This window comes from Molossus molossus, unplaced genomic scaffold (genome assembly GCF_014108415.1).
Source record: "Molossus molossus isolate mMolMol1 unplaced genomic scaffold, mMolMol1.p scaffold_m16_p_23, whole genome shotgun sequence".
Classification (NCBI taxonomy): Eukaryota; Metazoa; Chordata; class Mammalia; order Chiroptera; family Molossidae; genus Molossus; species Molossus molossus.
Window position 1 is genome coordinate 8,862,274 of NW_023425359.1, and position 20,179 is coordinate 8,882,452.

The 20,179-nt window shown below is 38.8% G+C and overlaps 1 protein-coding gene across 1 annotated transcript in view; it reads left to right on the plus strand.

The window, feature by feature from the left end:
- The window catches only part of FMN2 (formin 2), a 316,345-nt gene that overhangs the window by 207,484 nt on the left and 88,682 nt on the right, over positions 1-20,179 (plus strand). Inside the window, 1 exon segment of the mRNA XM_036277697.1 lies at positions 8,279-8,371. Within this exon segment, the coding sequence (XP_036133590.1) occupies positions 8,279-8,371 (93 nt within the window).

Below are 20,179 nucleotides of genomic sequence, written 5' to 3' on the forward strand. Positions count from 1 at the left end.
TAACAGCAGCGTCCAAGCCTCTCAGATATTATCAACAAAATAATTGCTATAAATAATGGTGTCTTCTATTGAACTTCTGTTGAGCAGTGAAACTGATTACACTACATTTACCTGTATTAAAAATGGGTAAATCTTATTAATGCAATCAAGAGAAAAAATAAGGCATAGGAAAAATACAAGCAGTATGATTTCAGTTTCTAAAGTTTATATACATATATATATACACCTAACAATCACATGTTTAGGAACAAAGGATAAAAACACAAACTTGAGAGGAATGGTTATATCTGGGCCTGAGGGTGGGATTCTTCCCGTGAATTTAGGAACTCCAACTGATAAGTCTGTTGAGCCCCAACACTTTGCTTGAAATGTATCTTTTGTTAATTCTATGTGCATAGACCCAAACCAGAAAATATTTCCATTTGGAGGTGGTCTGGCTTGACTTATGATTTCTTAAGTACTGGATAAAATGTTGCTTTATTTATATCTTGAAAACAGACAGATGAGTAAGAGTTTTGCTCTTGGTGACAATACGATTTATCTTTACATATCTTTAATGAATTAGTATACCAGAGTGGAGCCCACTAATGCGACACCATTCCTTACGCACACGACAGCGTCAGTGGCACCTTTTTCCACCGAGGAGGGTCACTCTCTGCAGCTTGAGTGTGTGGGGCACTTAACTAAAGTCCTTTATGTCTGTGACACCTGCTGTCAGCCTGTCATTCCTGTTCCAGCACCAGTGCCTGTCGGAACGGGAAGATATTGGGAACCCTAGAACTGGGTTACTCCCGAGATTCTCAAGGAGTCTTTGAAACTTCCAGGCCAGCCATAGATGTTTGCAGTTACACTTCAAATCCTTTAATGACATAGGAGTAGGGGAGCAGCCAATAGAAAGCCAGGTGCCCAGCCAGTATTATCTAGATCCTGTGTAAGCTTCTGTGACAGTCACTTATGCCCTCAATAAACATTATCAAGTAGTTCTAAAAGTGTGATTATACTATATGCTTAGAAAATGTTAGAAGTGTTGCTCTGAATAAGTTCATATATGTAGTATTTTATTGTGCATGGTATAATATTTTCAGTTTTGTGCAAATAACTTTTATACTCGAGGCATTATACCATTTTGTTTCTAGAATTTAATCTTAAGGAATGTATTTGTACACATCCTATGGGTAAGGATGGAGATATTTGAAGAATTCTAGAGCCATATGTGAAATATAAGTAGGTTGGTTTGTGGTATTGAGGGCTATGGAGTAGATGCAGGGCACAGTGTAATTGACGGTGCTGGTAGCAGGTGAAGTTTCAGTGTAAAACCATGGTTCACTCTCTGGCACCCACCATACAGCACACATGCTGACTGTGGCCTAGAGAACACCTCCCCTAGAGGGCCTGTTCTGCAGGTTTGCTCTGGGGGTTGTTTCTGCAGACCCAGGGTAATGGGGCTCAATCTTTCTGCTCTTCCAGCTACTTTGTAAGCATCTCATTGGCTGCATTGATCTACTCTAAGTAGCTACAGGGTTTCTGTTTCTTGAAAGTGAATCCAGAGTAATGTACAAACCATGCTGACAGGGGAAACAATTGGGTTTTGGAAGAAAGAATTTCTGATCTGATCAACCTTCTTTGTTCTTTGTGTCTGTTAGTGGCTTTCTTCAAACTCAGTGAGGCAGGTTTATGGATGCCAGTGAAACCTTCTGGAAGCTCACAGAAAAGCAGTGATTCTAAAGTGGTTAACACTGATTGATGGAACTTGGAAATGTATAAATTACAGCTGGAATATTCCAGTTCCCTAAAAAAAAATAACCAGAACCCTCATGATCATGGTTCATTTCAGAGAGTGGTGTGTGATGTTCTTATTTTAATCAGATAGTGATAAGATTATGTTTACTGTGTCCCCAACATGCCAATCTGTGGATGGCATTGATGTATTTGAACCCATTTTCCTGTGGGAACATCTAAGAGACTTGTTCTTCCTGTCCTCTGGCTAGATTTTTCTCTGTACTTGGGAGCCTAATTCATGCTTTCCAATACTAGTCCTTTAATACAATACAAAATCCTTTGGGATTAGGAAGGTCTTTAAATTAAACAAAAGCCTACATGGTTGGAATTACTCAGTTATGCCAACAACCTTTAACAGATTAAAAAACATATTTGGATTTGACTGTTTTCTGGGAACTCTGTATTATATTTTTAATGATGTTACTAAATGACCCTTCAAATTTGTGAGGTTACAGGTTTTGTTTTTGTTTTTTTTTAATTCTCATAGTCACATACCAATTTTGAAGATGATAAGTAATAGATAGGATGATGTTATGCACCAAGATGTACTATAATTACAAGAAGAATGGGGTCCAATTTTATACATTTTTTATTCTACATATTTATATATATTATTGAATATATAAATATATATAAGAAGCATACATATATTAGTATATATAATATCTAGAACTTTACATTTATTTTTATAGTTATCCAACAGGCTTTTTCTTCTGAATATAATGATTAAAGCAATAGCCACCCACAAATAATTGTACAGATTATATATCACAGTGAAGAACTTTAGAAATTTAAGTTGGATTTTCGTGCACTTGGCTTAAGATTTATGTGGTGTTATATGTGGACGGTTAATATCCAGAAAGTAATGGTCATTGACATAGTTGAAAGTACTTTTTTTCACATAAGGTTTTAGTGCTTCTTCTGTATTTCAAATTGTAGGCACACAGAGATGAGGAGGACAGCCCTTGACTGTAGGGAATGCACATTATAATCCGAGGTAAATGTTCATAAACAAATAAATGCAATACGATAATATCATTAATAGCTATAATTTTTGAGACCTTCTTAACAGTCAGCTTAGTGCTTCGCCCCAAGTGCCCTGCCTTCATCACCCCAATTTCTAGTTGAGGAGGTTGAGGAAGTTGAAACTAAGACAATTTAAGGACTAGCCCAAGATCACATAGTTACTAGTAGAACCAGATGTGAATCAGATCTATTTTCTTCATACCTTTACTTTTATATCATTTGCACGTGTTCTGTAGAAGAAAGAGATACAAAGTTCAGGAGGAGATAGACCCTCTTGGCTTGAGGTGATATTTGAACATTGCTGGGGTAGTTGTGTGTTGCTAGACAAGTCAAAGTTCAACAACTGATCATAAGGGGTAAGAGTATGTCAGGAGAGCCTGGCCAGTGTGGCTTGACCCATGAGCCAAGAGGTTGCTTGTTCGATTCCCAGTCAGGACACATGCCCAGGGTGTGGGCCCAATCCCCAGTGGGGGGCACACAGGAGGCAGACAATCGATGTTCTCTCTCATCTATGTTTCTGTCTCTCTCTAAAATTCAATAAAGAAAAAAAAATGAAGAAAAAAAAAAGAATAGCATGCATAAGACATAGGGAAAATTCAATAAATATGCCATTTTCCAAATTAATAAGAAGTTCATAATGACAGGAGACTCCAATTCCTTTCTTCGCCATTCCACAGAAAACTGTTGCCTGCCAGGGAATGTTCTAAGTATGGGCAAAACAGTGGAGTGAATAAATGAAAAGTGAAGGAGTTGGGGTCCTCTGTCCTATAGAGAGTGGAATTCTGTGACTCACTAAAGATCTGAGCCATCTATTTTTTTTTTTTTTTACTTTTTAATTACACAAGTTATCATGTAAATCTACCTGAAATATTTTAAAAGCAAACTCCCAGAAATGCCATTCCACAGGGGTACACCGAAGAGAGAGAGAGGTCTCTGCTCAGTGTATAGTTGAGAATTCTCATAGTTAGAGCAGCTCAATAGGGAAAAAGATGCCTGGCAGAGACATAAATGGACATCACTGGACACACGGGGATACGCGGAAGCATCTTTGGGGCCTCCTGGAAGGAGGGCTAGAAATGAGGTTGCCAGTAAATGACCTGAGAGTTTTTCTGTATCCAAAATTCTACTTGGTTCCCCTTGTGTACAGGAAACTCTACTATAAGTAAAGGGGAAAAGACAGACAGAACAGAAAAACAGGTTTTGCTTACGTTTATATTAAGAATACAGTTTATAGGAATGGGCCAAGGACATTTCTAAAATGAGGTGAAATTTAATTTAAAATATAATTTCCCCTCATTAAAACATATTCTATTGTACCTTTCTTACCTGCTGTGTATTCTGTTGTTTAAGAGTTGCTGAGTAAACATGAGGACCCGGAGAAATGTTGGCACATTTCAGAAGGCTTTGTCGTGGTGGGTCTGCGACTCACTCTGCCTTTGTAACTAGTGAGCCCTCCTTGGGGTACCAGATCCATCTGGGTAACTTCCGCCGGCTGCTGGTGGTAGGCTCTTCTTACTGCCTCATAAGACTCCAGGCACAGTGGAGCACTACAAAGGAAAGGACAATTATTACTTCCATCTTCTAATAAAATGTGACAAATCAAACAGCTGTTACTAATACTCACAATATTAATTTTTCTTATCTCAGGCTTTTAAAGTTTGAAAATCAGCCTGGGGGAGAGATTGGATTCTTCTTCCTCCCCCACCCCCATGCTGGCCTAAACTACTAGGTTACTAGTATTTTTCTTTTCTCATTGGTATTGAAGAATAATTAACTAAAAACCATGTAGAATCAGGTAAGCTACCTGAGGCAGAGACTTTTTCACAGAGTCTCTTCTGATCACAGCAGCAGGCCCAGTGCCTGGACAGTACACTGAATGCAGTAGGTAGTCGGTCAGTGTCTGTGTCACTCAGGGATAGATTGGTCAGCAATCAGAAACTGTTAAAAGACCTTTGGGAATATTTCTTCATGTGATTTTCCCTGAAATAAATCACTGAAATGATTAGAAGGGCTGATAAATCTACTATTTCCTTTCATTGGTGTAACTTGTCCCCTCTTATATAAGAATTTATATACTTTTAGAAAACTCCCCAAATTCGGATCTTGTTAGGCATGTCCTCATGATTCATCTGTAGATGTCCCTGAGCACAGAACGTCCCTCTCCACGGGGCTGTCATAAGTGACACGTCGCAGAGGAAGCTGATGGCTGTCCCTCTCATCATCCGTCTCTACCATGTTTCTGACAAGCAGCCCACTGTTTTCTGAATAGTACTGGTGATGAAGTGCTCACCCCTTCCCGAGGCTGCTTACTTCCCTGGGGGAACTCCCTAAACGTTAGCCATTCCCTTTACTCAGAACCGAAATCTCTCCCTCTAACCCTTGCTCCTATGGCCTCCTCCCTCCTCGGAATCAACATAGACGAAGTCTCCACCCTCGTCTCTGGGACCACACTTCAGCTTCTCCTAGAGAGGCTGTTACTTCATCTTCGTCTTCTCTGCGCTAAACTGCGCCTGGTTTTATGCTCACAATAACAGCAATAGCTATTATTTTTTTATGCCCCTACTTATATAAAAGTTCAGTTTCAAGGATTTTAGATGAGAAAACTAAGATCCAAAGAGGTCTGGTAATTAACCCCCAATCACAAGGGCCATTCTGTGGGTGAGCAAACTGCAATTTAAACCGTATCTGCTTGATTCCAAAACCTGGAAGCTTATTTCTACTTCAGTAGCTATTTATCCAGCTACTGAATATCTAACTTATCTCACAACAAAAATCCAGGCACTAGGAATACAAATGGGAATTAGCTGGCCTCTCTTTGGTTTGCTCAGTCTAGTGGGACAGAAGAGACACAGTTACAATGGACTCGGGTACAGGGTGGTGGCTGCCACCGAATCCTACCTCCTCGGCTTGCACACAGGCCATTGGGGCAGGCTCCCCGTACTTCTCCCTGATGTAAAACCAGACTGTGCTGCTCATCTACTTCAAAGGGGCTTTTCTGAGGGCTGAATGGAAGAACACATGTAAAGTATTTGGATACAGTCCTTGGCACATAAAAATAAATCATAGCTTCAGTTCTAAATGAACAGGATGCTCTGGGATCACGAAGGAGGGACACCCAATCCTGCCTGGAGACAGGTGGCGGGGAATGGAAAAAGGGGGACATGAGGGGGTGAGGGAATACTTTTCAGGGCAATTACACCTGCAGTAAGCCATGAAGCCCTGGTGAGAGCTGGTGAGGTAAAGCCGGGAGTGAGGAGGGGAGAAGCTTTCTAAGTAGAGGCTGAGACCTTGCCCCAGGACGGTGGAAAGTAGCAGGAGTAGAGTTAGACGATTGGAAAGTTGGCGAGCCCTAGATGTGGAGAGAGCTGGACGTCGCATTGTAGGCTTTGACATCGTGCCTCTGGCCAGGATGTGGCTGGGTGGGCAGAGGTCATTGAGCAGTGTTAGGTAATTCCTCAAGTCTTTTCTGGGTGGCTTTTTAAGCCGTGAGAAGGAGCATGGGTCTGTGGAGGATGGGAGATGGGAGACCCAGGTAAGAACGAGGGCGTTTGTACCGGAATGGAACAGGAATGGAGAGGCGAGGCAGGCTTAAGAAGCAGTTAGGAGGCAATAACAACGGGATGTTGTGATGGGAGAGGGAGTCAGGAATAACATAACAGTCCTGCTGCAGTGTGGCCGTGGAGGTTAGACGCCAGCACCACCAGCGGAGGGAGACGGGAATCCTGGCGCAGCGAGGCTGGGAGCTGTGATGAGGTGCGTACGGAATACTGAGCGTGTGATATCTGCAGGAGTTTAACGTGTGAGTCTGAAGCTACGAAATGCCTGGGCCAGAGATGTGGATTGGACAGTTACCAGCATGTGAGAGATTGCTCCTGAGAGAGGGGTGCAGAGCACATAGGTAGAGATCTCTGGATGTGCGTGACTGTTTTGTTTTCTTAAAAAAATTTTTTCTTATAGACTTTAGAGAATGAGGAAAGGAAAGGGAGAAAGAGAGAGAAACATCGATGAGAGAACATTGATTGGCCGCCTCCTGCACGCCCCCAACTTGGCATCTGGCCCACAACCTGGGCATGTGCCCTGACCAGGAATCGAACCGGCGACCTCTTGGTACATGGGTTGATGCTCAACCACTGAGCCACACTGGCCAGGCTATTTTTATTTACTTTTTATTATTTTTTAAAATAGTTTTTAGTGATTTTTTAGAGAGAGAGGGAGGGAGGGAGGGAGATAGAAACACTGATGTGAGAGAGAAACATCAATGCTGCCTCCTGCATGCCCCCCACTGAGGATTGATCCTGAAACCCAGGCATGTGCCCTGACTGGGAATCGAACTGGGACTTCTCAGTCCATGGGACAACACTCAGTCCACTGAGCCACACTGGCTGGGCTGCATGACTGGTTTTAAATTTTGCTACACCTGTTTCCCATTTGATGGGGAGAATTTGTATTAACAATACAGCCTCCTGGATTCTCCTGCGTAGACAAGCTACTGGCCTGGAGGAGAAAGAAAGGGAATGTGGTTTTATAAGATAAACTATTCTGAAGAGAGCAGTACAAATTTCCTTGCAGAGTTGGCAACTGTACCCTAAGAACTCCAGTGAGCGTGTTTACCTGTCAGACATGGATCCCCCCTACGTGCTGTCTTTCGAATACACGTCTTTCCAGTTTGAATTATGTTGTTTTCAGGCCAAGGTTGCTCGCTCTCACCATAGTGGCGGAAAATTCTCCAGAAGTCTTCTTAGAAATACTTCTTAACTCCCTCAGTGGGATCTGTGGATGACTAAGGCATTCGTGAGGGCCCAGGCCTGGGAAGAGTGGGAACCTGGGCGTCAGATGGGGTCCACCCAGGAGTCTGCTGCCCGTGCCGTGGGCCTGCGGGCAGAGCTGAGCCCTCCCTGAGCCTCAGTTTCCTCCTCCGGGGCCGGGTGGCGATGTCTGCTTTGCTAACTGATTCTAAGTGTGAGGTGAACAGCAGGCACAAGGCTCCGGCTTGTCCTGGAGGCCCAGGTACTGATCACTCTGCCAACAGGAGCACCACCGTCATTGTTTGCTTTGATTGCAGACATTTGGACTTTAACTGGGGATAAACTTGTATTAGAAGTCAGTTGATAATAACAACTCTTTGACCACTTTCGGTCCAGTAACTGATTCGATCCTCACATAACACAGCGAGGGGCAGGCATCGGGCAGCCACGCCACAGATGAGGCCGGCTGCGGGGTTCGGTGACTGGCCCAAGGGGCCGCATTGTGGAAGCGACCAGACTAGAGTCGCAGACTCCTCAGAACTCCTTTGCACAGCCCCTCAAATGAGGTCTTGATTATAGGCTTCGCAAGTCGGTGTTCGGATGTTTCCAGAATCCGTGTAGAACACACGTCCATTCATGGGTTGGCAGGAGGTCTGACTTGAGGGAGGAAGGTCTGAAGACTGCGCATGCTCCGTCACCAGAGTCCTAACCACCTTGTCTCATTGCAGCCTGCGAGGTGGAGGCGGGGAAGGTGTACCAGGTGTCCTCCACGGAGCACGTCCAGCCCTTCAAGGAAAACATGGAACGGTTCATCGTCCAAGGTAAATTCCCAAGAGAGGGTCTCCGCTTCCCTCCCTTTTCCGCAGGGCGGGGGGGCACTTAAAAAATAACACACTGGTTTAAAAGGGATCAACATCACAAAAAACAAATTCTATTTAATCATGAGTCATACAGTTGTGAGAGACTAGCAATTTGCTCAACATGCGATTTTGTGAATAATGTTCATTATTACCATTTTTTTCTTTCATGAAAGTAAATATAACAGATATGGCTAAAGCCTATTTATAAAGACTTTAAAATTGGTATACTTGTGGGTGGGTGTGATATCCTTCTAGCCATATCCTTCTAAGTTTTAGCTATGCTTATGACCTCAGTTCAACGTGGTATTTATTTGGTTGGTCAAAATTTTGTATCCAAACACAAAGTATATTGATGTTTTTCAGATTTTCAAAACATTATATGCTGCTGCTATTGTTTTGTTTTGTTTTTTATAGGATGTATAAATTCCTTTGGATACTTAATATCGTTTTTCCCAAGGAGCTTAAAAACTTGACCAACATTATCTCATTGGTTCTTCCTATATTCCTTTCAGTTAAGCAGGGATGAACATTTTCAGAAGATATTAAAGTAACAGTTTGTTTAAAGAGAAAAAAATCTATTAAAAAGTCTTGCTGTTTAAAATCACTGAAACTTACAATTATTTCCATGCGTTCACTACTCAAAATGTTTCATCTTTGGAATGTTCCACGTCTTCTGTAGATTTGTCATGTGCTTTGGAACAGTGTTTGCGGTTTTAGGAATTCGCACAGAGGCCGACGTGGCTCCTCTTCATTCTCTGCTGCACTGTGGTTTTCATGGGTTGTTCAAGTGTCGTTAATGATGGTTTACAATGAATGAGACATGCTAGAATTTGATTAAACATTAAGTACAGCTTATTTTTAGATGGGAACAGACTACTTAATAATTTAATGAGTCCTGGCTGGTTTGGCTCAGCAGTTAGAGTGTTGGACCACACACCAAAGGGTCTCGGGTTTGATGCCCGGTCAAGTGCATGTACCTGGGTTGCAGGTTTGATCCCCAGCCCTGGTTGGGGGTCTATGGGAGGTAACCAATCAATGTGTTTCTCATGCATCGATCTTTCTCTCTCTCTCTCCCTCTCACTCCCTTCCACTCAATCTAAAAAAATCTATGGGAAAACTCCTTGGGTGAGGATTAACAAAAATAAATAAATAAATAAAAAATATCAATTTAATAAAAATCATGAAGATTGAAACAGCACATGAAACAGAATATGAAATAGATTCCTAGGTCAAGGTGATTGTCCTTTCTAAATTTTCAGGTCCTCATGACTGAGACTGGAAAATCTACTCACTGGTTCCTAAGTAGGACTTCCACTGAAATCACAGTCCTGTAGTCACATATTAGAGGACCCTGTAAGCTCACTCCACTCTTAACGGTGAATAAAAATGAGTCCTGCTTTTTCCATTCAGTGTGGTTTTAGGATCAAGAACATGTAATTTTAGAAAACTACGTAGGTAAAAGGATGGAATATTTTTTTGTTTGTTTGTGGGAAGGAAGCAGCCCTGTTCCTATGACTCAGTAAAAAAAGAAGTCAAGCAATTTGCTAACTTCCATGTCTAAAATGTTGATGAGCGTCACCCATATAGTTGTTCACATGACATATGATTTATTAAATAATATTCTCCATCTGTATTTTGGAGACCAGTCATTGAAATTTTCTTTATAACAATATTTTAGTCATTTTTTGAATGAATAGCCAAGTTAAATTTTGAAACCAGGATGGAATTTCTAGATGCAGGATTGAACATTATATAAGCAACATGATTATTGAGTGAATGTGGTCACCTAGGAATTTGGGGGAAGAATTACATTTACAGGACACGCAGAGAAGCCCCCACAGGTGTTAGTATTTAGAGAGGTCAGAGGAAAACTAAGAGAGGCTGTTGTAATGGAGGCCAGAGTTCGGAAGTTTCAGAGAGGAGGAAATCATTGTAGTGGTACCTGTTCATGGGTGGAACACCTTTTTTGGGGTTGCCATAGGCAAAAATCAATTTTCTGAGCTTTCAACATTTAAGAAAAGTGAAGACGTAGAAAGACATAATTCTGCAACAATTTTAGAATTTATTGTGGTGGCCCAGCCAGTGTAGCTCAGTGGTTGGGCATCAACCCATGCACCAAGAGGTCCCCGGTTCAATTCCCGGTCAGGGCACAGGCCCAGCTGTGGGGCAAACCCCCAGTGGAGGGCACGCAGGAGGCGGCCAATCGATGTTCTCTCTCATTGATGTTTCTCTCTCCTTCCCCTTTCCTCTCTCTCTGAAATCAGTAAAGAACAATATATTTTTTATGAAAAAAAAAGAAGTTATTGGGGGGTAACTATAACTGATGCATAGTTGTTTAATCTAAATTTAACTGTTTAATCCAAATCACTATAATTTAGCTATCTCTCATGTATGCCGGCATATGTGATGATTTTCTTTGTGTGTGTGCATTATGAAGAAAACTGACTGGTTATCTCTACATGATTATTGAGCACTTATTTATAGTTTTTGTTAAATTTTATTTCGTGCCTCTTTTTTTAAGTTGCTGAACATAAGAGGCGAGAATGATGAGCTTAATGAGGCCACTAGGGAACTTCATGCTTTGCTAAAGTTCTCTCAAAACTTGGCACACGCCTTACTTTTTATTTTTCCTCTTTCCTTTTGAATCCAAGTTGTACTCTGGACAAAGTGTGCACATGAAAATCATTGCTGAGCTCTGAAGGACCTTAGGAGGGACGGATTGACTTTTCACACGTCCTGCACACACGAGGTTGCTGGGAAAGGACTAGGCACCCAGCTCTCTGTCACTGGCCTTCACAGCCTTTCTACTCATATGCTATATTTTACGTGTATATTTTAAAACTTCAGCTTAACTGTGTGTTTTCTTGTTTTCCGTTTTGGTTGAATGGCAAATTTAAAAAAAAAAGAAAAAGAAAAAAAGTAAAGGTAGTTTCTCTCCAAGCTATTAAGTCCCTATTGTGATTTTATACATCAGAAATGACCGATAAGATTGTCATTAGCCTCGCTCTTCATTCCCCGACCCCCTTGCTTTTCAAACATTTCTTCCTTCGACGAAGCCTAGTGAATTTGAGCTGATCTAGAGGGATAGAACCAAGATGGAAATATGTACATCTGTAATCACATGCATATAATTTAAAGGGTATTGAAGCCTCAACTCTTAAATATACAGCCTTTAGTACTGGTCATACTCTGCTTGAGAATGAGGAGATGCTGAACCTGTTGGTAGTAACTGTGCCAAAGACTGAGAGGTCTGCTGGGAGTATCTGCTGTCAGAAATGGTACCCGTGGTGCCCTGGAAGCTATGAGCCATATTCACAGTGAGCATGTTTGGTGGTTTATTTTCTTCTTTTCTGAAAGTATCATGAGAGCTACTTTTAGCGATGGTAAAAATATAAGAAGAATTTGATTTTTCAAGTAATCTTTCACTGACCATTTAAAATTGAAAAAGAAACTTAACTGTCTTTTAAGAAAATGTTTCACTTGTTATCAGCATGATAACAATAATAACAATATGAAGCATTAATAAAAGTTACCTAGCCCAGCCGGTATAGCTCACTGGTTGAGCATCGACCCATGCACCCAGAGGTCACAGGTTCAGTTCCTGGGCAGGACACATGCCCAGGTTGTGGGCCAAATCCCCAGTGGGGGGTGTGCAGGAGGTGGCCAATTGATGTTCTCTCTTTTTGATGTTTCTATTTCTCTCCCTCTCCCTTCCTCTCGCTCTCAAGTCAATAAAAAAATATTTAAAAATAAGTTAGCCAGAGCCCTTTGGTACTCCATGTGGTTTAGTTCCATGGGTCTTCAGGATGAGCCAAGCAGACATTGCTGTCCCATTTTACAGTAAGGAAACTAGGGTTCAGAGGGTTCAAAGCTTGACTAGAAAACACAATAGATGGAACCAAGACCTTTTATGAGAGGTTGGAGCTATATTTTATATAATTTAATTTAAAAACTGTTAGAATATAGTTGGGGACGCCAAGAGGAAAACAGGACCACTTTTGTATTCTTGCAATACACACAATGACACCATGCACCAAGCTTTTACCCTTGACATATTGATAAATGATGATTCCATTTCGGATCCCAGGGTCCCCTTTCTGTCATTCTGAACGTCTGAGAGGAGTGGATTTGACGTGACTCTTTTGTATCACCACTTCCATATCCCCACTTCCCTTTGAGGTTTGCATTTCAACAGCCGCGGCCGTTCATTCCACAGCACTTGATGAGAAATGATCAAAGACCTCTGAGGAGGGACTGGAATCGATTACACGTGAGCGTCGCTGCCTCCTGCGTGTTTCCAGTTGGGTGCTCCCACTGACACCCTGAGCTAAACATTCCATCGTGTGCTCCAGGCTGGATCCTCAGTGCCCAGTGTAACAGACTCCAAATACATCTTTCTTTCTTTGTTAATCTTCACCTGAGGATATTTTTCCATTGTTTTTTTTTTTTTTTTTTTTAAAGTGGAAGAGAGAGAGAGGGAGAGAGAGGGAGCAATATCAATGTAAAAGAGACATGCCTCCCGCAGGACCCCAACCAAGGCCGGGGATCAAACCCACAACCCAGGTATGTGCCCTTGACTGGGAATTGAACCCACAACCCTTTGGTCCAAGGACTGACGCTTTAAGTGCTGATCCAAGCTGGCCAGGGCTAAATATTTATGAATGAACGTTCACCCATGTGATTGTCTAAGAAAGGGACCATGGCCTCATTTATTTTTAATTAATGAGTGAGAGAAATAACATTTAAATAATACATCTCCTCTAAAATTCAGGTATATAATGGGATGTAAGTTGTCTTAGTATTACTTTTCCTCTACTTTCACCATGTTTATTTTTATTATTTTTTTTAACTAAGGTGGGTAAATGCCTTTGAAAGAAGAGTATCATCTATAAAAATGTGTAACAGTCAGTGAACTCTCAATAAAAAAATACAAGACAAGATCTATGTATGTTAAGAAAAAATTTCTGAAATATATATTTTCACCACGTTTATATTTCATGTCTATCCTTCCAGAGATAATCTGTGCATATAAGCATATTAATATGCATATATAAATTTGTATATATATATATATAGCTAGTGAATGCATCCTCTACATGTTTTTTTCCGTTTCATTTTTATCATGAAATATTTTATATTTATGTATGTTTTAAATTTTTATATATGTATACCATATATTATAAAATGCAAAATAATATATATGAAATTATTTTTATGTATAGAACATATAAATGTATAGGTATACAACATATAATTTTGTATGATAATTCATTTTATGTACGATACAAAAATAAATCTACTCTATTATTCTTTATACTCTCACTGTTTGCTGCAACTGTGTTCCATAAAGTTGCCACAAACATTGAAGTAGCGGGTATCGAACCGCTGCTCCTAGCAGCACATACAGGGTAGGCTTCTTCGGTCTCTGGTCCTGTTTTGGTCTTGTTTTCATCAGTTGACCCACATACTGCCTTGTTTTATGTGGGTCATGTTCGAAGATGCTGTTGATTGGTTGACATGGAACTCCCCACCAGCAAGGCTTAACGCACACCTGCGTGGAGCGCACCTGAGTCGTGATTTCCCCGAAACGCTCGCAGCCTCTTGTTCTTGCGAACAGTGGCCAGCATGGCAGCCATTCTGGAAATGGAAATCACCACACAGGGCCCGAAGGGCTGAAAAACGTGTCCCAGTCGATTGTGCAGACCATTTGCAATATGAGAGCTGAACTAAGAAGGTAGAGGCTCGCCTTGTTGGGCTTCAGCTGCAAAGCGCTTGTCGGCGACTCGGATTTTCCACGGTTCTGCACGTGTCCATGATGGACTACAGAAGCTCTAGAAGTAATGGTTTGGGAATTAAAATAAGTTTGTGAGTGGCCAAATTCAAAAATGTAGAATCCGTGAATAATGAGGATCAAATGTATACTTAAAAGGTATATATGTATTACAGATATATGCCGTTATGTATATATATATATATATATATATATATATATATATTATAAACAAGGTTATATATGTATGTATATTTTGTAACCTAAATGAGATCTAAAGAATTATAATGAAATGAATAGCCATATATACCGCTCAAGGAATAGAAATTTATCAATATGTCCACCTCTTCTGTTTAGCCTTCCTCAGTTTTATCCCTGCACTCTCTTCAGATGTGACCACCAATCTGAATTTCAAATTTGTCATTTTCACACTTTCTTTTAAAAAAAAAAATTATGTCACCCATTTGTCCATCCCGCCACCCCCACTCTTTGGCAGCCATCAGCTTGTTCTCTATATCTGTGTCTGTTTCTGTTTTGTTTATTCATTTCTTTTGTTTTAGATTCTGCATGTAAGTGAAAACATATGGTATTTGTCTTTGCCTGACTTATTTCACTTAGCATGATACCCTGTAGCTCCATCATGTTGCCACAAATGGCAAGATTTTATTCTTTATTACTGCTGAATAACATTCCAACATATATATGTATGTATGTATGTATATGTGTGTGTGTGTGTGTGTATTTGCATTCCAGTATATGTGTTCATATAATTTTTATCCATTTATCCATAGATGAGTGCCTAGATTGTTTCCATTTCTTGGCTATTGTAAATAGTGCTGCAGTGAACTTAGGGGTCCATATATCTTTTCAAATTAGTGTTTTTGCTTTCTTCTAATAAATGCCCAAACTGAAATTTCTGGGTTGTATGGTGGCACTATTTTTAATTTTTTGAGGACCCTTCATGCCATTTTCTGCAGTGGCTGCACCAATTTATAATCCCACCAATGGTGTAAGAGCGCTCCCTTTTCTTCACATCCTCACCAGCACTTGTTATTTCTTGATTTTTTTGGTGATAGCCATTCTGACAGATATAAGGTGATTTCTCTGCCCATTTTCCCCCTCTTCACCTGAGGATATGCTTTTTATTGGTTTTAGAGAGAGGGAGGGAGGCAAGGAGGGAGAAAGAAAGAAAGAAAGAAAGAAAGAAAGAAAGAAAGAAAGAAAGAAAGAAAGAAAGAAAGAAAGAGAAACATTGATGTGAGAGAAAAACATCAATTGGATGCCTCCCTCCCATAAATTCCCTGACTGAGGATTGAACCCACAACCTGGGTATATGCCCTGATCAGGAATCAAACCCACAGCCCTTTGGTGTACTGCACAATGCTCCAACCAACCAGCCATGGCTCTGCCCATTTTTTAATTGGAGCATTTGGTTTTTTTTTGCTGTTCAGTTGTATGAATACCTTAAATATTTTGGATAGTAACCCTTTATCACGTATATTATTTGTGAATATCCTTTTGGATTCAGTAGTTTGTCTTTTTGTTTTGTTGATGGTTTCCTTTGTTGTGAAAAATATTTTAAGTCTGATGTAGTCTCATGTGTTTATTTTTCTTTTGTTGCCTTTTCCCAAGGAAATACATCCAAAAATTAACACTAAAAGAGATGTCAGACTGTTGACTGCCTATGTTTGCTTCTAGCAGTTTTATAGTTTTGTGCCTTACATTTAAGTCTTTAATTCATTTTGAATTTATTCCTGTATATGGTATAAGAAGGTGGTCTAGTTCAATTTTTTTTGCATGTGTCTGTCCAGTTTCACACCATTTACTGAAGAGACTATCTTTGTCCCATTGTATACTCTTGCCTCCTTTGTCATAAATTGATTGACCATTTAGATGTGAGTTTATTTCTATTGTGTTCCATCAATCTAGATACCTGTTTTATGCCAGTAAAATACTGTTTTGATTATTGTAGCTTTGTAGTATAGTTTGAAGTTTGGGCAAGTGATAATTTCTAGTTTGTTCTTTCTCAAGGTTTCATTGGCTATGCAGAATCTATTGTGGTTCCCTACAAATTTTAGGATTTATTGTTTTCATTCTGAGAAGAATGCCATTTGTATTTTAAGAGGGATTACACTGAACCTGTATAGTGCTTTAGGTAATAGGACATTTTAACAATATTAATCCTTTCAAACCATGAGCATGATATAACCTTCCATTTATTTCTATCCTCTTCAATTTCTTTCTTCATTGTTTTATAATTTGCAGAGTACAATTCTTTTACATCCTTGGTGGAATTTATTTCTAGCTATTTTATGCTTTTGATGCAATTTTAAATAGATTGTTTTAATTTCTCCTGATTGTTCATTGTTTGTGTATAGAAACAGAACATATTTCCGTATATTGATTTTATATCCTGCAACTTTCATTTATTAGTTCTAATAGTTTTTTGGTGGAATTTTTTAGAGTTTTCTATATATAGTATCTTGTCATCTACAAATGAGAGTTTTACTTTTTTCTTTCCAGTTTGATGCCTTTTTTTGTTTGTTTGTTTTTCTTCTCTGATTGCTAGGGCTTCCAAAACTGTCTTGAATATGAGTGGTAATATTGGGCATCCTTGTCTTGTTCTTTATCTTAGAGGAAAACCTTTCTGTTTTTCACCATTGACTATGATATTAACTGTGGGTTTGTCATATATAGCCTTAATGTTTTGAGATATTTCTTCTATAGCCACTTTTTGAGAGTTTTTAACATAAAAGGATGTTGAATTTTGTCAATTACTCTTTCTGCATTGAGATAATGATATGATTTTTGTTTTCTTTTATTAATGTCATGTATTGTGTTGATTGGTTTACAGATCTTGAACTTTCCTTGCATCCCTGGAATAAATCTCATTTTATCATGGTGTATAATCATTTTAAATGTATTGTTGAATCTAGTTTGCTAATATTTTGTTAAAAATTGTTACATCTTTGTTCATTAAGGATATTGGCTTTTACTTTTTTTCTTGTCCTGTCTTTGTCTGATTTTGGTATCAGGGTAATACTAGAGTCATAGAATGAGTTCACATTTCTTCCTCTTCAATTTTTTAAAATAGTTTAAGAACTATAGGTATTAATTTTCTTCAAATGTTTGGTAGAATTCACTTGTTAAGTCATCTGGTCCTGGAGTTTTTTTTTTGTTGGGAGGTTTTTTTTATTATTATTGCTTCAGTTTCCTTGCTAGCAATTTCTATTTCTTCCTGGTTCAGTCTTGGAAGGTTGTCAAATTTGTTGGTATGTAATTGTTCATACTATTCTTTAATGATTCTTTTTATTTCTGTGGTATCAGTTGTAACTTCTCTTCTTTCATTTATGATTTTATTTATTTGGGCTCTCTTTTCTTCTTGATGATTTTGGCTAAAGGTTTGTCAATTTTGTTTATCTTTTCAAAGGACCAGCTCTTAGTTTCATTGATCTTTTTGGTTCTTTTAAAAAATTTTTACTTTATTTTCTCTCTGACCTTTATATTTTCTCTTTATAGTTTTGCCAAAAATATAAATTGTAAATATTTTATTAGTTTTGCAAGTTTATGAACTTTGTATAAGTGGAACTGTAACTTGCTTTTATCTCCATTGAACATTATTCTTGCGATTCTTTCATGTTTGTGCATATGCCTGTATTTTGTTAATACTGACTTCATTGTAGGTATATACTTCACCACAATGTATTTCTCCTATTTTTACCTCTTTTTTTTTTTTAGCCAAAAGGAAAAATACTTTCCTCTTGATGTACATGCATAATCTCTTTCTATGATACTAACCTAAGAGAACAAAGATTTGCTGGGTCATAAGGTTTATGAACCTTTTGCTTCTCAGATAAAACCAAATTGTTTAATAGTGATTAGTTCCAATCTACATTTATACCAATAGAATTTCAGTGTGTCAAATCCTTGTCAGTGTTTGGTTATCAGATCGGATATATCTGCTATTTAAAATGGTGTTCCATTGTGGTTTTAATATGCACTGTTCTGATTATTTATGAGAACTAGTGTGTTTTTATGTTTATAGTTGTTTCCTCTTCTGTGAGCTACCTGTTGATCTTTCATGTAGATAATGCTTTACTTGTTGAGTACCATGTAATGAATATGCCATTCATTCTATTCTAACACGCAGTGCCATTTCTATCATTTATAATTTTTTAATATACGTAAGTGTGGTTTTTATGAGGTTTTCTCTTTACTGTTGCATTGGCTTATAGCCACTATTTATCTTCAGAACAAAACATGTCACTTTCTTATTTAATGTAGCCTCCTAATATATTTTGAAATGGGGTAAGATTATATTCTCACCTCCTTTGGGTGAGTGATGCCTCCTCTTGGTCATTTATTTTTCTATATCTAATTAATTCTTCTATATTCTTATTTTAGAATCAAGTTATCAAGTTATACCAAAAAATATCTATTAGGATTTAACACAACTACATAGAGTCTGTAAATCAGCTTGGGAAGAACTGACATCTTTATGATACTGAAGCTTTCTATCTGTGAACATGATAAAGACTGATACTTATCCATGCCTCCTTTAATGCCTGTCTACAGCTCTTACAATTTTTTATGAAGATCTTCAGATAATTTTTATAGTTATATTCCTAAAGACCTTATTTTTGCTCTAATATAGTTTGTTAAGTACATTTACTATTACTCCTTAGAGATATAAAAAGTTCAAATAACCATTGTATAAATCTGTTACATCCTAGAAACTTGCTGAACTCTCATATTAAGATAGCAATTTGTCAATTTTTAAAAAGTTTTCTCTGTGGACATCAGTGAAAATAATGAGTGTTTTATTTCTTAATTTCTTTTTTTTCCTATTTCTTTATCTAGTTGCATTGCACTGGCTGGTACCTTCAGTATAATGTAGACAGGAAACGTGGGAATGTTTTATTGCAAAGGAACATGGAGGAATGGAAAGAATTATTTTAGCCATCTTTGTAAACAAATTACCACAAATTGATATTTAGGTTTTCTTCTTCTTCTTCTTTTTTTTTTTTTTAATCCTCACCCGAGGACATTTTTCCATTTTTTGTTCATATAGAGTGGGAGGGAGAGAGAGGAAGAGAGAGAGAGAGAGACAGAGAGAGAGAGAGAGAGAGAGAGAGAGAGTAACATCGATGTGAAAGGGACACATCGAGTGGCTGCCACCCGCACGACCAACCAGGGCCGGGGACAAACTGCAACCGAGGTACATGCCCTTAGCGGGAACCGAACCCAGGTCTCTTTGGACCGCAGACCAATGCTCTAACCGCTGAGCCAAACCGGCCAGGGCTAGGTTTTCTTCTTATTCAGTTTTTCCCCTCTACTATTTTTTAAATTATGTTCTGTATCTTTATTCTTTTAATGTATGTCTTTGGGATCTTAACACAATTCTTTAACAATATAAGGTTTAAAACACTACAAGTCCTTAGAGTGCTTTAACTCTAACCCTCACCTATTTATACCACATGCCATTACTTTCCAGCGTTTCAGTATTAATTTGTTTTGTTTTAACCAATACTATTTTTTTTCCTCACCATACCTTTATATTATGCCTTCCTTTTGAGATGCTTTTTCTTCTTTCTGAAGTCCCCTTTTTAAAAGTTCCTTGATGTGAAACTCTGGATTGAAAACCCTCTTTTTGGTCCGTGTGGAAATACACATCACACTTGTGTGGGGAGATAGGTTTGCTAATTATAAAATTCTGGGTTGAAAGTAAATTCCTTTAGCAGTCCGGATGCCTTGGACTCTTACCTTCCTTCACGGCCTTGGCAACTTGGCTTTGGTTCCATTTTTGTTTCTTTGTTTCTAAGCTAAAGTTTCTCGCAGACTGTTTTATGTTTTTGTATTTCTATTTCTATTTCTATTATATGTTTTGGCTCAACATCAGAGGGCACTGCCAACCAAGAACTATTTTAAAATTAATTCTTGCCTTGCATGATAGGCTCATTCACTGTGGACTGAGGCTCGATGCAGTGCGGTTGCCCACC